This window comes from Colletotrichum chrysophilum (genome assembly GCF_026319265.1).
Source record: "Colletotrichum chrysophilum strain AFK26 chromosome Unknown scaffold_14, whole genome shotgun sequence".
In the NCBI taxonomy this organism is placed as follows: domain Eukaryota; kingdom Fungi; phylum Ascomycota; class Sordariomycetes; order Glomerellales; family Glomerellaceae; genus Colletotrichum; species Colletotrichum chrysophilum.
This window is the reverse complement of record NW_026517301.1, coordinates 447,806-461,428: the sequence shown is the minus strand read 5'-3', so window position 1 is coordinate 461,428 and position 13,623 is coordinate 447,806. Positions and strand designations below refer to the sequence as shown.

General features: G+C 55.1%; 5 protein-coding genes across 5 annotated transcripts; 2 read left to right on the top strand and 3 right to left on the bottom strand.

The window, feature by feature from the left end:
* Nucleotides 1-275: 275 nt before the first annotated feature.
* COL26b_002810 (uncharacterized protein) lies at nucleotides 276-3,354 on the bottom strand (the record flags this gene model as incomplete). Its single annotated transcript, XM_053175718.1, has 4 exons — nucleotides 276-904; nucleotides 952-2,299; nucleotides 2,668-2,966; nucleotides 3,300-3,354. 4 exons carry the CDS (start codon nucleotides 3,352-3,354, stop codon nucleotides 276-278), a joined length of 2,331 nt encoding a protein of 776 aa, XP_053040427.1.
* A 2,802-nt stretch (nucleotides 3,355-6,156) lies between these two features.
* On the bottom strand, nucleotides 6,157-6,784 carry COL26b_002809 (uncharacterized protein; the record flags this gene model as incomplete). Its single annotated transcript, XM_053175717.1, has 2 exons — nucleotides 6,157-6,501; nucleotides 6,653-6,784. The coding sequence occupies 2 exons, from the start codon at nucleotides 6,782-6,784 to the stop codon at nucleotides 6,157-6,159; spliced, it is 477 nt and encodes a 158-aa protein (XP_053040426.1).
* A 467-nt stretch (nucleotides 6,785-7,251) lies between these two features.
* On the top strand, nucleotides 7,252-8,596 carry SVF1 (putative cell survival pathways protein; the record flags this gene model as incomplete). Its single annotated transcript, XM_053175716.1, has 4 exons — nucleotides 7,252-7,274; nucleotides 7,343-7,558; nucleotides 7,639-8,440; nucleotides 8,492-8,596. The coding sequence occupies 4 exons, from the start codon at nucleotides 7,252-7,254 to the stop codon at nucleotides 8,594-8,596; spliced, it is 1,146 nt and encodes a 381-aa protein (XP_053040425.1).
* A 607-nt stretch (nucleotides 8,597-9,203) lies between these two features.
* On the top strand, nucleotides 9,204-10,117 carry COL26b_002807 (uncharacterized protein; the record flags this gene model as incomplete). Its single annotated transcript, XM_053175715.1, has 6 exons — nucleotides 9,204-9,301; nucleotides 9,366-9,397; nucleotides 9,469-9,484; nucleotides 9,729-9,822; nucleotides 9,872-9,934; nucleotides 10,025-10,117. 6 exons carry the CDS (start codon nucleotides 9,204-9,206, stop codon nucleotides 10,115-10,117), a joined length of 396 nt encoding a protein of 131 aa, XP_053040424.1.
* A 1,097-nt stretch (nucleotides 10,118-11,214) lies between these two features.
* On the bottom strand, nucleotides 11,215-12,675 carry COL26b_002806 (uncharacterized protein; the record flags this gene model as incomplete). The annotated part of the gene is made up of 2 exons (XM_053175714.1): nucleotides 11,215-12,113; nucleotides 12,582-12,675. 2 exons carry the CDS (start codon nucleotides 12,673-12,675, stop codon nucleotides 11,215-11,217), a joined length of 993 nt encoding a protein of 330 aa, XP_053040423.1.
* Nucleotides 12,676-13,623: the final 948 nt, after the last annotated feature.

Below are 13,623 nucleotides of genomic sequence, written 5' to 3'. Positions count from 1 at the left end.
ACTGTCGTCTCACACCAACTAGTATTATCTACCTATCTAATGTCATTGAAATGATACAAGCCCGTGAGCTACCGCTGCCATCTACACTGTTCTGAACGCAACACCCAAATCACCCGCTCTAAATAAGAGACTCATCGCTGTATCGTCACCCTCGGGGCGCTCATGCCATGCCAATTCTCACCCGCGCCCAATCCCAGTTCCGCTCTCCTTCCCTGATATCCTAAACGCCGGGATCAACATGCAATTTCAACTTCATTCGGCCCATGTCTCGTCTTCTATTTCTGGGGCGCCGGCGGCTCCAGAGTGTGAACGTGGTCTTCAGCGTGAATGACACGACCCGGCTCGGGCTGTTGGCAAATGACTGTATTCGCAACCCAAGGCTCCTCCATGATGTCCTGCATCGTCGCTCGCTGCTTGACCTTGATCTCAAGCATGCGTCCGATAATGTGTCGGCTTTCGCGGGGAAGTAGGCGCAGAATTCTCCATGGGCCCCTGATGACCTCCTTCTTCTCTGGCTGCTGCCCGTCGGATTTGCCCGAGGAAACGGTCGTGGTGGTGGTGCCCTGAGCGGGCTGGGCCTCGCTTTCCTTTTCTTTGTGCTCCGACTTGTGATGATGCTTGTGTTCGTGTTTGCCATCCTCAAACATATCCCGTTGCGGTGTATTTGAGAGGTCGTTGGTTGACTTGGACGGCATGATCAGCTTTTTCGGATCGTGACCCGGAGTCGGCTCAGCCGCAAACAGCTTGAATGAGTTATCGGTCATACGAGGAACCTTCCAGGGAAACCTGCGCAGACTCATACAACAGTAGATGATTGCGAGGGACCAGATGTCAACGGCCTGAGGGTCGTACTTTCGCTCGTCGTAGACTTCAGGGGCCAAATACGGGTCCGAACCCACGATGCCTGCTAAAGTTAGCTTTTAGTCACGGTAAGCAAGCGTAGCTACTAACCTGAGGCAAGAACAATATCGTTCTCAAACGGATACTTGAAGACATGGGCACTGCCAAAGTCGATGATCTTCATGATACCGTGCTCACTAACCACGACGTTGTCAAGCTTCAAATCCCGATGAGCCAGACCCATGCTGTGTAGATATGTCACGCCGTTGAGGATCTGCAGGAAACAGCAGCCGACCTCCTCCCGTGTCATCCTACCAGTCATGACACAGGCAAAGAGATCGTAAGGTGCGTATTCCATCACCTCGTACCATTTGCCCTTCTCCTGGAGTATATCAAGGGTTTCGATGACGTTGCCGTGGTGTAGAGTGGAACCAACGCAGAACTCGGCGGTCAACTTCTTCACATACTCCTTCTCGGTCTCGTAAGAATGTCTGGGACGGAACTCCTTGACCGCAAAAACCACGCCGTCCTCGCTCCTCTTCATCAACCTCACAGATCCGCCAGCGCCAGATCCAAGGACCCTGCCGAGCTTGCCGTACTTCGAGGTCAATCCATGATCGTCACCAAAGGGCAGCTGATGAGCAGAAGACCTTGTAGGTGGAGTCTTGGCGCCAGAGCGAATCGAAGAGGGTGAAGCTTCCCTCTTCATCTTGTGGTGACCGCCGACCTTGAAAAATCTCTTCAAGTCTGCAAATGACCCTTGTCGGCTAGAGATGCTAGCCGCATCGTCGTGAGGGACCTGCAGCTCATCACCGTGACCCTTCAGATTGCCCAATATCCCGGAGTGACGCTTGTCGGTAGTACGACCAAGGCTTGACGTTGAGCCAGAAGGGGACCCATGCTTGTTCTTTCTCCTGGAGAAGACGAATCTCGAGTCGATAGTCCCACGTTGAGGATTTGGAGCTTGGGGTTGGCGCTTGTGGGCGGCATACGGGTCATTGGCATCTCCGCCGGGCGTCATCGGCTTGGAGTAGTACATTGAAGCCCGAGATGGACTAGATTCTCGGGAGACAGGCACGGATCCGCCGGGGCCGATAGAGAACATGCCTTTCCTGTGCGATCTCGCGTCGGGGTCTCTGTCTTCTGCGGATGCTGATCGTTGAGCAACTTGCTCGGTCGACTTTGCGCGGACCGGCATGCTCTTTCTTGTTGACGACGGGGGCGAGGTGTCATGAGAAGAAGAAGCCTGTGGGGTAATAACCTGAGGCTCACTCGAGGTGGTCTTCCGGGCATCGTCATGGCTAACGCTCTTCTTGGTCGGATCTTGGGGGTCGGTACCCGCCGGGGTCAGGGGAGGTGACTGCATCGGGTGCACCGGACCAAAACGCGGCGATTTCGGACCACTGGAATTCGGGGTCGGGAGCCTGCTGTTGTCGGACTCTTCTTCGCGCGAGCAGACCTGGTCGAAGGGGAGAGATGTCAGTAAGAGCCGGTGGTGCAGGCTGGCGTGTGCGACGCAGTGGACATGGCAGGTTGGAATAGCTGGCTTGAGGCAAGGCAAGAGACTTTTCAAGGATGCCTCTGCTCAGAGGCGCCATTGAGACCAGTCCTTGGTGGTTGTGCAGCATACGATGTGTCCGGGGAAGAGGGGCCTAAACATTGAGGCGGTGTTGGTGGTAGAGGTGGAGGGGTAAGGCAGGAAGGACGGGAGGTATGTGCTTTGAAACGTAGAGCATCCGGGGCGAAAGCCCAAGCAAAAAGCAGACGACGTCAAGATACTCCAAGCTAAGGATGTGAGAAGACGAAATGGGCATGAGATGTACATACGCGTGATGCGGGCAGCGAGTATGGCTCAAAGCCAAAGACGTTCATCCGGCGCTGCTGCAACGGTGCTCCTTGGAGGGACTTGGAAAGAGCTCTCAGCTGATCGGGGGTGACCTCTGAGAGAGAAGCGTCTCCGAGAGCGGCATCGATGGGCGACTGGGTGTCGGTTGGTGATGTCGTGGTGACGGTAGGCGTAATCTCCTGGACGGAAGAAGCGAAGCGGACGGCGGGCGCATCCTGAGGGGGCATCTTGTCGTCTTTGTCGGCATCGGAGGAGGTATTGAGCGCGTTGGGTGTGATTTCTGGGCATTGCGACAAGCGCAGCGGTCAGCACGAGATTTCTTGGGCATGAGCTTGGGCTTTGGCTTTGAGCGAGGGTGGGCATGGGCATCTGTCTGTCTGTCTGTCTGTCTGTCTGTCTGTTGGGTGAAGGGTGAGAGGAGGATCGGCCGGACTGAGGTAGACTGCCTGGGCGCGCTCCTCCATGGTGCTGCTATGCTGTGCTTTGCTTGCTGCGCTGGTACGGGTGCTGGTGCTGGTGCTGGTGCTGGTGCTGTGTGACTGTGACATGCGCAACAGATGAACCGAGGGCGGGGTTGCGCTCCGGAACAGACGGAAGGATAGGGCGTTTGTACCTGGGACTTTGATTTCCTCCTTCTGAGGATCGCGAGGGGGAGACGGGGCGGCCATGACCCCGACTGAAAGGATAACGATGGTCTACTCGGGAGTGTCGTTTGGTAAAGGCTGGTGTTTGAGGCGGGGAGAGTTGAGGCAAGTGGGAAGAAATCAAACAAATTCACACACAAAGTCGGGCTTGGGAAAGAGAAAAGTACGGATACCCAGGGACACAACGGGCAGCGAGAGAGTGTGTGTGGATGCTGCCAATTGCGGATGGTGGGGCTCTGACTACAGCTAAAATGCACCGCATGGGTCACTTGTGACTTGTAGCAGTTGTGGTCGCAGTCGCATCCGCATCGCAGTCGCTGTGTAATAACAAGCCTTGTGAAGGTGAGCGAGTACTTGTGTGTAAGTACTTACTCTGCCGTGCTTGCCTGCCCAAAGGCTAAGTAAGCGTGTGCGAAAGTACCTACTTACCTTAGGTAGGTAGGTAGGTCGGAGGTATGGAACAGGTCGGCATCGTGACTGGACCTTTTCTGCTGCATCAGATTCTCAAAAGGTACGGGTCCTTCTAGTTGCCCGTCAACCCGCGCCGCCAGTCAGAGGGCGACGGGAGGAGGTACCCGGTACTCCCAGTCCCATCACAGGCTGATGAGAAGGAAAAAGATACAAGCTGACTGGTCGGGGCCGGCGTCCCTTATCGGGGGAGGCGGTGGGCTGGATAAGACACCGGAATGGAGCCTTTTCGGCCTTCTTCTGGGCTTCTGGGTCGTGGAACCGCTGAAGACCACTGGGGGCAGGTCGGGAGTCGGCTTGGGGCCGCTTGGAAACTGCCTAGGAAACGGGAGCAATACTTGGCAGCCCCCCAAATCATGGATGCATTGCGCGTATCTGCATCAGGACCCAGCCGCAAGGCCCTGCTGTTCTGCCCTGCTGCCCTGTCTTGCCCTGCCTGTTTGGAAGCCTTCCTGTCCCTGTGGTGATCGGAATGTTCGATGTTCTATTTTTTTTTTCCAGAGGGCTTGTCCTTTTTCTCGGCTTTGCAGCCGTGACACATGCAGCAAGGTACTTGACCAATTTTACGAATCTCACAGGACCCCAAGACAAAATCGATATTGACAGCCGGGTCTTGGCTGTTTGCTGTTCGGTCCGTCCCACCCCATCAATGACTACAATGGATGGAAAGAATTTTCTCTTTCCTCGCCTCCAGCTTCCTTCCTCCTGGCATCCATGAATCACTCCCTCCCTCCCGCGTAAACACCTATTAGGTATTGCCCGCCGTCTTATTTGGCAATGCAAACCACTCCTTTGGACCGGGATGAACGAGTCAAGCTCAACAGCAAACAACCCAGACCAATCCAAACCCGTCGTCGCCCTCCCTCACAACAAACGAAAGACCGTGGATGCTAGATGCACGTCCCGTCTTCCCACCATTATCCCGTCATCCTTCGGCTTACACGAGCCGCGACGAAGCAGCTCTCTGTCAGCTCTCGGCTAACAGACGGGGTTCTGATGAAATGATTGACAGGAATGGACGGACCAAGACCTCCACAGGCCCGGTCAATCACTCACTCACTTCACCAGTACTTACATACCGAGACGTACCGCAGTACCGCCGCAACTCCGGTTCCAGCCCGACCCGGCGACGAGCCCAGCACTGTGGCGTAGGTGCTGATATGTTGCAGCTAACTGCAGCATGAAAACAGCCATTGTTCCGTCACATGTGTCCGGCATCGAATCGGTTCCACCCTGGCGAAGCCTTGGAAGCCCTCTTGTGCAGCTGACAGGTCGATGCGATGCGATGGAACCGTTTGTCCAGGTACAGCGCCGCTTTCCAGGGGCAAGGTGGGCTTCGATGCAAGCAAGCCAGCAGGCAATCGACGCTGAACCTGGACGATTGCCTGGGCCTGGACCTCTCTCCTCGTCGCACCCAGCGGGGAAGCTGAGGATGGAACTCAATGCAAAGCTGGTTGCCTGCTTCGAAGCGCCGGCGCTGCACCGTTCGTTCCTCAAGGTAACTTAGGCTCTTACTCGCCATACATAACCAAAAGCGTGGGAACTCCCTCACACACTCATCGTAGGTAACGTCAGCACTACGCAGCTCCGCAGCCAGTACCTTGCAGCACATGACTTGGCTTTACCTCGCACATCTGCATCTGAACCAACTCCCCAAATGTGATCTCGATTTGCACGAAGCTTCTGGCACTTAAACCCAAGATTCCCCACTGATGCGCTGGCAATCCGCTTGTATTCTCGTTCTGGACCTCTGATCGACCTTCTCACACTTCCAGGAGCTCGGCTCATGGAGAGTTCTCCCCTCTCGCCCCGTATTAGACTCTGGCCAATCCGACCTACACAGCTCACAGACCGTATTGTTGCAGCTTGTATTTCGTCATAGTCTATTCGACCTTCTGTCAAGCTTATTCCGAACCATCGGACACTCCGCTAGTCGTTTCGATTGCCCACGGACAGCTAACCAGCCCAGAGTCATTGGAGACATGCAAGAACGCGAGAACAGACTTCAGCTCTCCCAAGACGAGACACATGGTCGAAGTCAGTGCCTGCACGCACACACTAGAAACGCAGCCGCTTCCTGTCGCAATTGCCGCTAAACCACGCGACCAACGTAAGAAGCGTGGCAGCCATTTGCCACAATTTGGCTGTTGAAATTTCTCATTGCATCGTACAACATACAATCTTCCCTGTTACTATTCTACCCCGTCTCTCTCTGATATAATACAACAACACAGGCGCTCTTTTCTTGATGAGGGAGATGGTATACAATTGGATGGTTTCCACGCCTGACTCCGTTTTTGATGAGGGTATGTAACGTAGAAAATCGATTTGTCGAGGTTGTGGCCGAGAGTGATCACCCTATGGCACGACATTGAGGCCAATCGTCCTGCACTGGTAGATGATGGACCTGCAGTGGGATTCGAGGCTGAGGCCTGACAGGCGCGTCTCGGATTGCTTGATCTTGGCGATCTCGTACACGTGCTTCAAGCTGAGGGTGCCGACTGTCTCCTTGCCGGGGTTCGATGCGCCCTTCCTCTTCTTCTTGTTGCCAACTGGCACAATCGGCACCTCGGCGGCGTTCAGCAACAGCCACGATGTCTGCGGCGTTCGGATGTCGAAGTGGAATGAGCGGTCGCCGCGAACCGTGACTCGGCAGGGCATCGGCGTGCCGACGATGAAGTTTGCCGTCCTTGCATTGAACTCCTATATCGAAAGCCCCGTTAGCATTGATGTCTTCCAAGGCATGGTCGAACCGATGCCACCCTAGAAAGAACAGAGCACGGTTGTTGGGCAGCAGGTGGCCATGTGTTCGTCGCAGCATTGGGATCGAGGGATCGAGGGCGGGCAGCCTCACCTTGCAAAAGTCCATCGACTTCACACCCTTGCTACCCAGCGCAGGACCGACGGGGGGACTGGGACTCGCCTGGCCGGCGCCGACGATGAGCTTCACGACCTGGTCGGCCACGGCGGCTCCTCTCTTTGACATGATGGGCGGGTGTTGCAGGTGTTCTGACAGTCCGGTTAGAGGGGGAGGTGGCAGCTAAAGTACCGTATGCGCCTTGCAAAACAGCCTCACTCAATCAAATCCGATGCTGAATGTGTTCGGAGATGGAAAATTTAGAAGCCTTGTGCACTAGCCACCGCTAAACGTCCAAGCGACCGGGATGCTCGGGGAAGGAAAGCTCCACCCAGGCTCCCCTAGCCACAGTTTCACCGTCATTGGGTGGTGGGATGACCCCTCGGCCCCTCCGCCAGTTATTGTTTGGGGCGGTCAGCTCCAACTTCTACCTTTCTGAAGCGCCTGGTTTCCATTTTCTCCTTCTTAACAACTCAACGAGCAGCTAAGTTTTGGAGATCAAGTCTTTGCTGTCTCACCCAAGTCACCTATTCCGAATCGCACCTTACACTCTTATCCATCCGTTAACCCGACTTCTCCGGTCCGACACCGTCAACATGTTCAAGTGGGCGCAACAAAAGTACATACCAAGCCGCCCCCAACTCTTGCCCGTCCCAAACTGCCCCTGCTAACCTGCAATTCTTACAGGCTCGCCGATGTGGCGGGTACCCAAGAGCCCATCTACGGACCCTCAGCCATCAAGTCCGTCGCCGAGGAGGCCAAGGAGATCACCTTCACCGAGCTCACCAAGGACCATCTCAAATGGATTGCCGCCGACTCCACCTCGGTCGAGACCCAGAGCTTCTACCTGATGGGTGATGAGGGGCACATTGGAATGGCCCAGGTCATTTACAGCAACGTTGGGTATGTTGGCGCGCCGTCGCGCGCGAGTGCGCACGCCCATCGTCGCCTCGACTATCTGCTAACCTCACCCGTCTGAACAGCGGCATCCGCACGACCTGCCAGTTCAACGTCAAGATCTGGTATCCCAACAACTCGAAGCCCATGCTCTGGGAGGCCACCCCCCTCAACCATTACGAGATTAGCGAAGATCGGTACTCCTTCTTCGCCGACGACTGCGCCGTCGAGCTGTCCGCGGACGGCACCTTCTACACCATCAAGAGCATGAACTCGGACAACGCTCTCGTCAACCTCAAGGTTACCCGCACCTCGCCCGGTTTCCACGCCGGCAAGACTGGCAAGACGCTGTTTGGCACCGACCTGTCTAAGCCCTGGGGCACCATGCGCCATGCCTTCTGGCCCCGTTGCGCCGTCGAAGGCACCATCACCACCAAGGCGGGCCCCGTCAACTTCACGGGCAGGGGTTTCTACGTGTACGCGCTGCAGGGTATGAAGCCTCACCACGCCGCCGCCAAGTGGAACTTTGTCGACTTCCAGGGCCCCAACTACTCGGCCGTCATGATGGAGTACACCACGCCGCCCTCTTACGGCTCAACGGTGGTTAGCGTTGGTGGCATCGCCAAGGACGGCGAGCTGATCTACGGCGGCGTCACGCAGACTGCCACACACACCAAGTCCAAGAGTGATAGCGTCAACGAGTGGCCCGAGCCCGAGGAGATCAAGTTCACCTGGTCCGGCAAGGACAAGGATGGCAAGGCAGTCGATGGCTCCATCGTGGGCGCCTTGGAGGAGAGACTCGACAGGGTGGACGTTCTGGCTGAGGTTCCTGGCTTCGTGAAGAAGATAGTAGCTGGAACGGCGGGCACCAAGCCATATATCTACCAAGTAAGTTCACGTAGACTCAAGCAGTCGATTCACTAGCTAACGGCCTGCCAGTTCTGCCCGACAAAGAATAAGCTTTCCTTGAAGCTTAAGATCGGAGACCAAGAGATCTCCGAGGAAGGACTTTGCTACTGCGAGTCCACCTTCATTTCTGAATGAGAATACCATAGACCTTGACTAATGGGGGCTCCTTGGGTAAATATAGCCCGGTGCGGTTTGGCGTTCAGATGGGGCTCAGGTCACCCGTTCCTGCTTGGTTATTATTCATAAGACTGTTCTAATACAATACATTCTTCGCCTTGTACGCTTGGCTCAATAAGTGACACACTCGATACGATGCTGCTTCCTCCTCGTCATTACTCCTGCCAAGACCAAGACCCGTGGCACCTGCCTGGAGCTCTAGGTTCTGATGAAACATGACGCAACGCAACTGCTTGTCTTGGATACACAGTGTGCAGTCGATACCCTGCATATATACACTGTTTTCAAGCAGGGGGTTCAGTCGCCGATAAGGTTGATAAGACACTAGAACGCGCCTGCAGCTGCTGGGGGCCTGGGCACCCCGCGCTAGCAGGTGCAAGCCACAGCAGTCGCGACGGCCGGGGGGCATATCTAAACAACCAACTTCCTTGTCGTCGCCCTTTCTTGTTACCAAACTCACAAACAACACCTCACAGGCTTCCTACTCTCAATCCTATCCAGACCACAATCCATCGACGACCCTCGTTAGCTACGTCTTGAAGATCACTTCGCGACAATGCCGCCGATGCCGGCGTCCCGCAGGGGCCCTGGCGGTGGAAAAAAGGGTACGGGAAAGGTCTCGGGAGGAAAGGTTCTCCCAGGACAAGGTGCGAAGCGCCACCGGTATGTGATTCTCCAGGTCTACACGAGTGTTCAGTTGAGATCAAGATACTGACCTAGTGAGCAGGAAAATTATGAAGGACACAATTCGCGGCATTAGTACGTGTGCTGGATCGCCCAAGGTCTTACAGACGTGTGGGTACAATGGCTAACACTATCTTTTCACATAGCCAAGCCCGCTATCCGGTGAGTTTGACTTCTCTTTTTATTTTTGAGGGTTCGAGTTCATGCCTGTGTTCTCTGATCTCTTAGGTCTGAGTATAGGAGCTTCTGCACATGGTGTTGAGGATCAGGAAGGAGCGAGAGTGGGCCTTAGGACGCTCCTGCGTTGTGCGCGCTTCCTTCTTCCCACATCTCTCCCTCAGCGCATGCTCTCGATAGCCTACCTACTTCTTCAAAGCGGAATCAAAAGCTAACCTTTATCCTCCAGTCGTCTCGCTCGCCGCGGTGGTGTCAAGCGTATCTCGGCTATGATATACGACGATGCACGCTCCGCTCTGAAGGATCGATTGACGGGCATACGTGTCGAACCACGAACATTCTCCAAGGCCATCCAGACTAATGCAATTTCAGATCATCCGTGATTGCATTACATACGTCGAGTACCGCGGTGCCAAGACTATCACCATCCACGACGTAAGTTCCGACTTCCTGGCCTCCGCCTGCGCTTCTTGCCAGATGCACCCCTTGTGGGCCTATCGCAAACTCATGCTAAAACGTTTCCAGGTCATCCACTCCCTCCGACGTCTCGGGGCACCAATCTACGGCTTCGATCCGGAGACGTATGACCCTAGAAAGCGCAAGGGCGCCGGCCAGTAAGGCAACCAACATGTTGTCCTTTTAACTACTACTGAGATATACCTACTGGGTTACGGCACATCACCATGAACGCGTAAAGCTTTTCCGTGGGAATGATCGACATCCGCGTCTACTGTCTAGTTGACGAATAGAGAGAGCGAATCTTTAGCTTCTCGAGACGCGTTTGGTCATCCGTTGAGAATGGAAATAGGCGCCGGCATTATGGGACAAGAGACTGCCACTACTGTTTTTCAAGCCTGTTCTAACACGGCTGCTATAGCACACATTTGTCATAGGATACACTTGTGTCGAGGGGGATACGCGGACAGACGCTGTTCGGGATGACTTTGGTCTCCGGAAGCTCCCAGTCAACGGATTGCTGAGGGACCAGCTGAGGGCGTATGAACATCATGGGTTGGATCGACATGGGCTCACCTCACAATAAGTCCACTACTCGCCAGAGTGCCTATTGGCTGCGTTCGGCGTTCATCGGACATCAGAGGCGATGATGACGAGCAAGTTGCTAGACTGCCGCAGGGGAAGCCGCGTCGAGAAGATTAGCATAAACACCAAAATGAACATGTCGCCATCACACACAAAACAGTGAATCAAGAAGCTTTCAAGTGGCATGCCAAACGAAGGGATTTTGATTAGGCAGAGATGCAAGGATCAGACATTTTTGATGTCTTTGCTGGTCCCGCACCTCTGAGCCGGTCTCATAGTGAAGGTCCACCAGAGACTCAACCTTACTTGTCTCTCGTTATATGTAAACCGCCAACGACTGTGAAATCAAAACGAGGGGTATCCAGAAAGTAAAAGTATTTTGAAAAAAAAGAAAAAGAAGGGAAAAAAACAATGAAGACCCTGCAGCTATCATCGTTCGTCTGTGCGATGTGCCTCGCAGTTTCTTGAGGGTATAAGATGACCTAAGTCCGATTTCAATCCAGTACCACCCACCGCCCCCACGCTATCCCGCGCGCTTCACTTCGTCTCAATAGACACACATCAACATTCTTTCTTCTTTTTTTGTGTCCAATAAAAGGGTTTTAAGAGGTAACGTTAGATCAGAGCCCCATACGAGCTAGATCTGAAGCAAAGTCGGCAGAGGTAAAGCTGTTTCACCTCTTCTTCTTGAGCATCTCCCTCTCGGCCAGCACGCCGTCGAGCGTCTTGGCCGCCCAGCGCTCGCGCTTGCGGAAGGTGCCGTTGAAGAACTCGGGCAGGACCATCTGGCTGTTGGCGTGCTCCATGGCGAAACCGACCTCGGCGTCCTTGCCGCAGCGCTCGCGGGTGATGCGCACGGCCTCGTGGAGCAGGTCGGTGCCGACGCCCTTGCCGCGGTAGCGCAGCTTGGTCGTCCACGCGCGGATGAGGCCCTTGCCGCCGCGGAAGCTGCTGGCCTTGTTGCGGCGCCGGCCGCCGCCGCTGCCGGCGGGGACGGCGATGGGGACGGCGGGCTCGAGGCGCAGGACGAGGGCGCCGACGATCTCGGAGCCGAAGCGGGTGCCGAGGACGAGGTCCTCCTCGGTGGGGGAGGTGGCGTCCGGGACGGGGCGGATGAAGGACCAGGAGACGGCCTCGGCGAGGGGGATGTAGCCGGACGTGACGTAGCGGATGGCGAGGAGGTAGGTCATGAGGACGCCGGAGAGGAGGGTGAGAGTGGTGCCGAGGTCCTGCTTGGCGTACTGGTAGGCGACGCCGAGGGCAAGAGAGAGACCGACGAGGGGCACGGGGTGGAAGACGAGGGCGAAGGAGGCCTGTTGGCGCTGCTGGGCGATCGAGTCTGCGATGAGGTGCAGGGCGGCGGCCTTGTCGTCGCGGGAGGAGAGGACCTCGAGCGAGAGGGGCGGGATGTCGTCGAGGGGGTCGAGGGTTTGGGAGTTTGCGAGGGGGGAGGGGGCGGCAGGGCGGTGGTGGGAGACGCCGCTGGTTGTTGGCTGGAGCACGGGGGTGCTCGTGTTTGAAGACATTGCTGAGGGGTTGAGGACCAGGTTTGCGCGGAGGAAGGTGAAGAAGGCTGGTGGTATTTGTTAGTCTTTATGTGGTTGCGCGAGGTTGTGTGGTGTTGCGCAAAGCAGTGTGAGGTGAGGTTTTGAGTGAGAAGTGAGAGACAAGATGGAAAAGGTTGTTGAGATTTCAGATGAGATTGGTTTTTGTAGACTGGTCTGGATCTCGCGAGCCGAGGATCCGTGGCCTTTTGGATCCGTCTACTAGGTGCTTGCAAATATTGACCCCACACACGAGCAGTAGTCAAGCAAGTGTTGCATGCGGTTGCTTACAATACGAGTTGACGATTTGCCAGGGTTGGTGAATTCGAGGTGTTGATGAGATGCGGGCGAAGCGATGAAGTGCCAAGACGGAGGGGGAGAGATGTCGTTGAAGAAGAGTAGCCAAGACAAAAGAAACCCAAGAACTGGAAAAGAGCCTCAAAAATTGCAACGAGGCAGACAAGAAGGGGGAAAAAGAAAGAACCCCTGTCTCTTACCTGCGCTTGTTTTGATGGCCGGGACAGCGTGGTTGAAGGTGTTCAGGCCGTTGTGAGCGTGCCAGTTGCTCACATTGAGCTCCCGGATGCCCATGTGGTGAGGGGACTCCATCTTATTGGTCGACGCTCTTCAGTGTGCAAGGGAATGCCGCGCTGGGCTTCGGGGTGGCGGACAGCTGGCGGCAGACGGTAAGCGCGGCGTCTGGGTTCTAAGCAGAGCGGAACATTCAACCCAATCCAAAGACGGATGCTGGTCTCGTGACGTGGGCGTTCTGGACGGCGTTGACGACGAATTGAGACGAGGGCCTCGTAGTTTGTCTTTTCGTTTACGGTAGGAGGGGCCGGATTATGGATCGAGAAATGGGGTAGGAGAAGGGAAACTGTCCCGTCTAAATAGCCCTATGTGCGTCTGCGCCGTTGGAAAAGAAGAAAAGGCCCCTTTCCTGGATTCCTTTGGTTCGTTGGTTGAGGGGGTGGCTGGCGGTTAAGAAAAAGGGTGTTGGTTCGTGTATTGCGGTTCATGCGGTTGGTATTAATTATCACCAGGTAAGGTATGGTGAGGTAGGGGTCCGTTGGGGGGCTCCCTCGTTCTTTTTTTTTTCTCGACTCGCTCGGGGAGTTTTGTGGTGTGTGTGGTTGGTATTTCTGCTGGGAACTGACTTGCACGGACAGAAAATCTTATCGCCAGCGCACGCCGTCGTCGGGACACCCGTCTCAAGTGGCTGGACCGGGGTGATGGAGGGAGGGAGGCAGGCAGATGGATGGATAGTCTAAACAAGAAGGCTTGCTTGGGGAAAAGAAGAAGCAAAGTGGGAACCGAAGAAGATTAAATAACGTGTTTGCCGTTTTTTCAGTCTTCTCTCGAACCAGCCCAGGTTGCTTTCCGGGGGGAGTGGGAAAGGTAAGAAAAAAAAGAAGTGAAAAAAAAGGTGTAATAAAACGAAATAAGGCTTTGTTGGACCTAAAATCTGCAGAAGAAAGCAAATTTTTTGAAGGGTGGGTGGACTTTTGGTTAAGTACCTTTCCTTCCCACTGGCAGTGA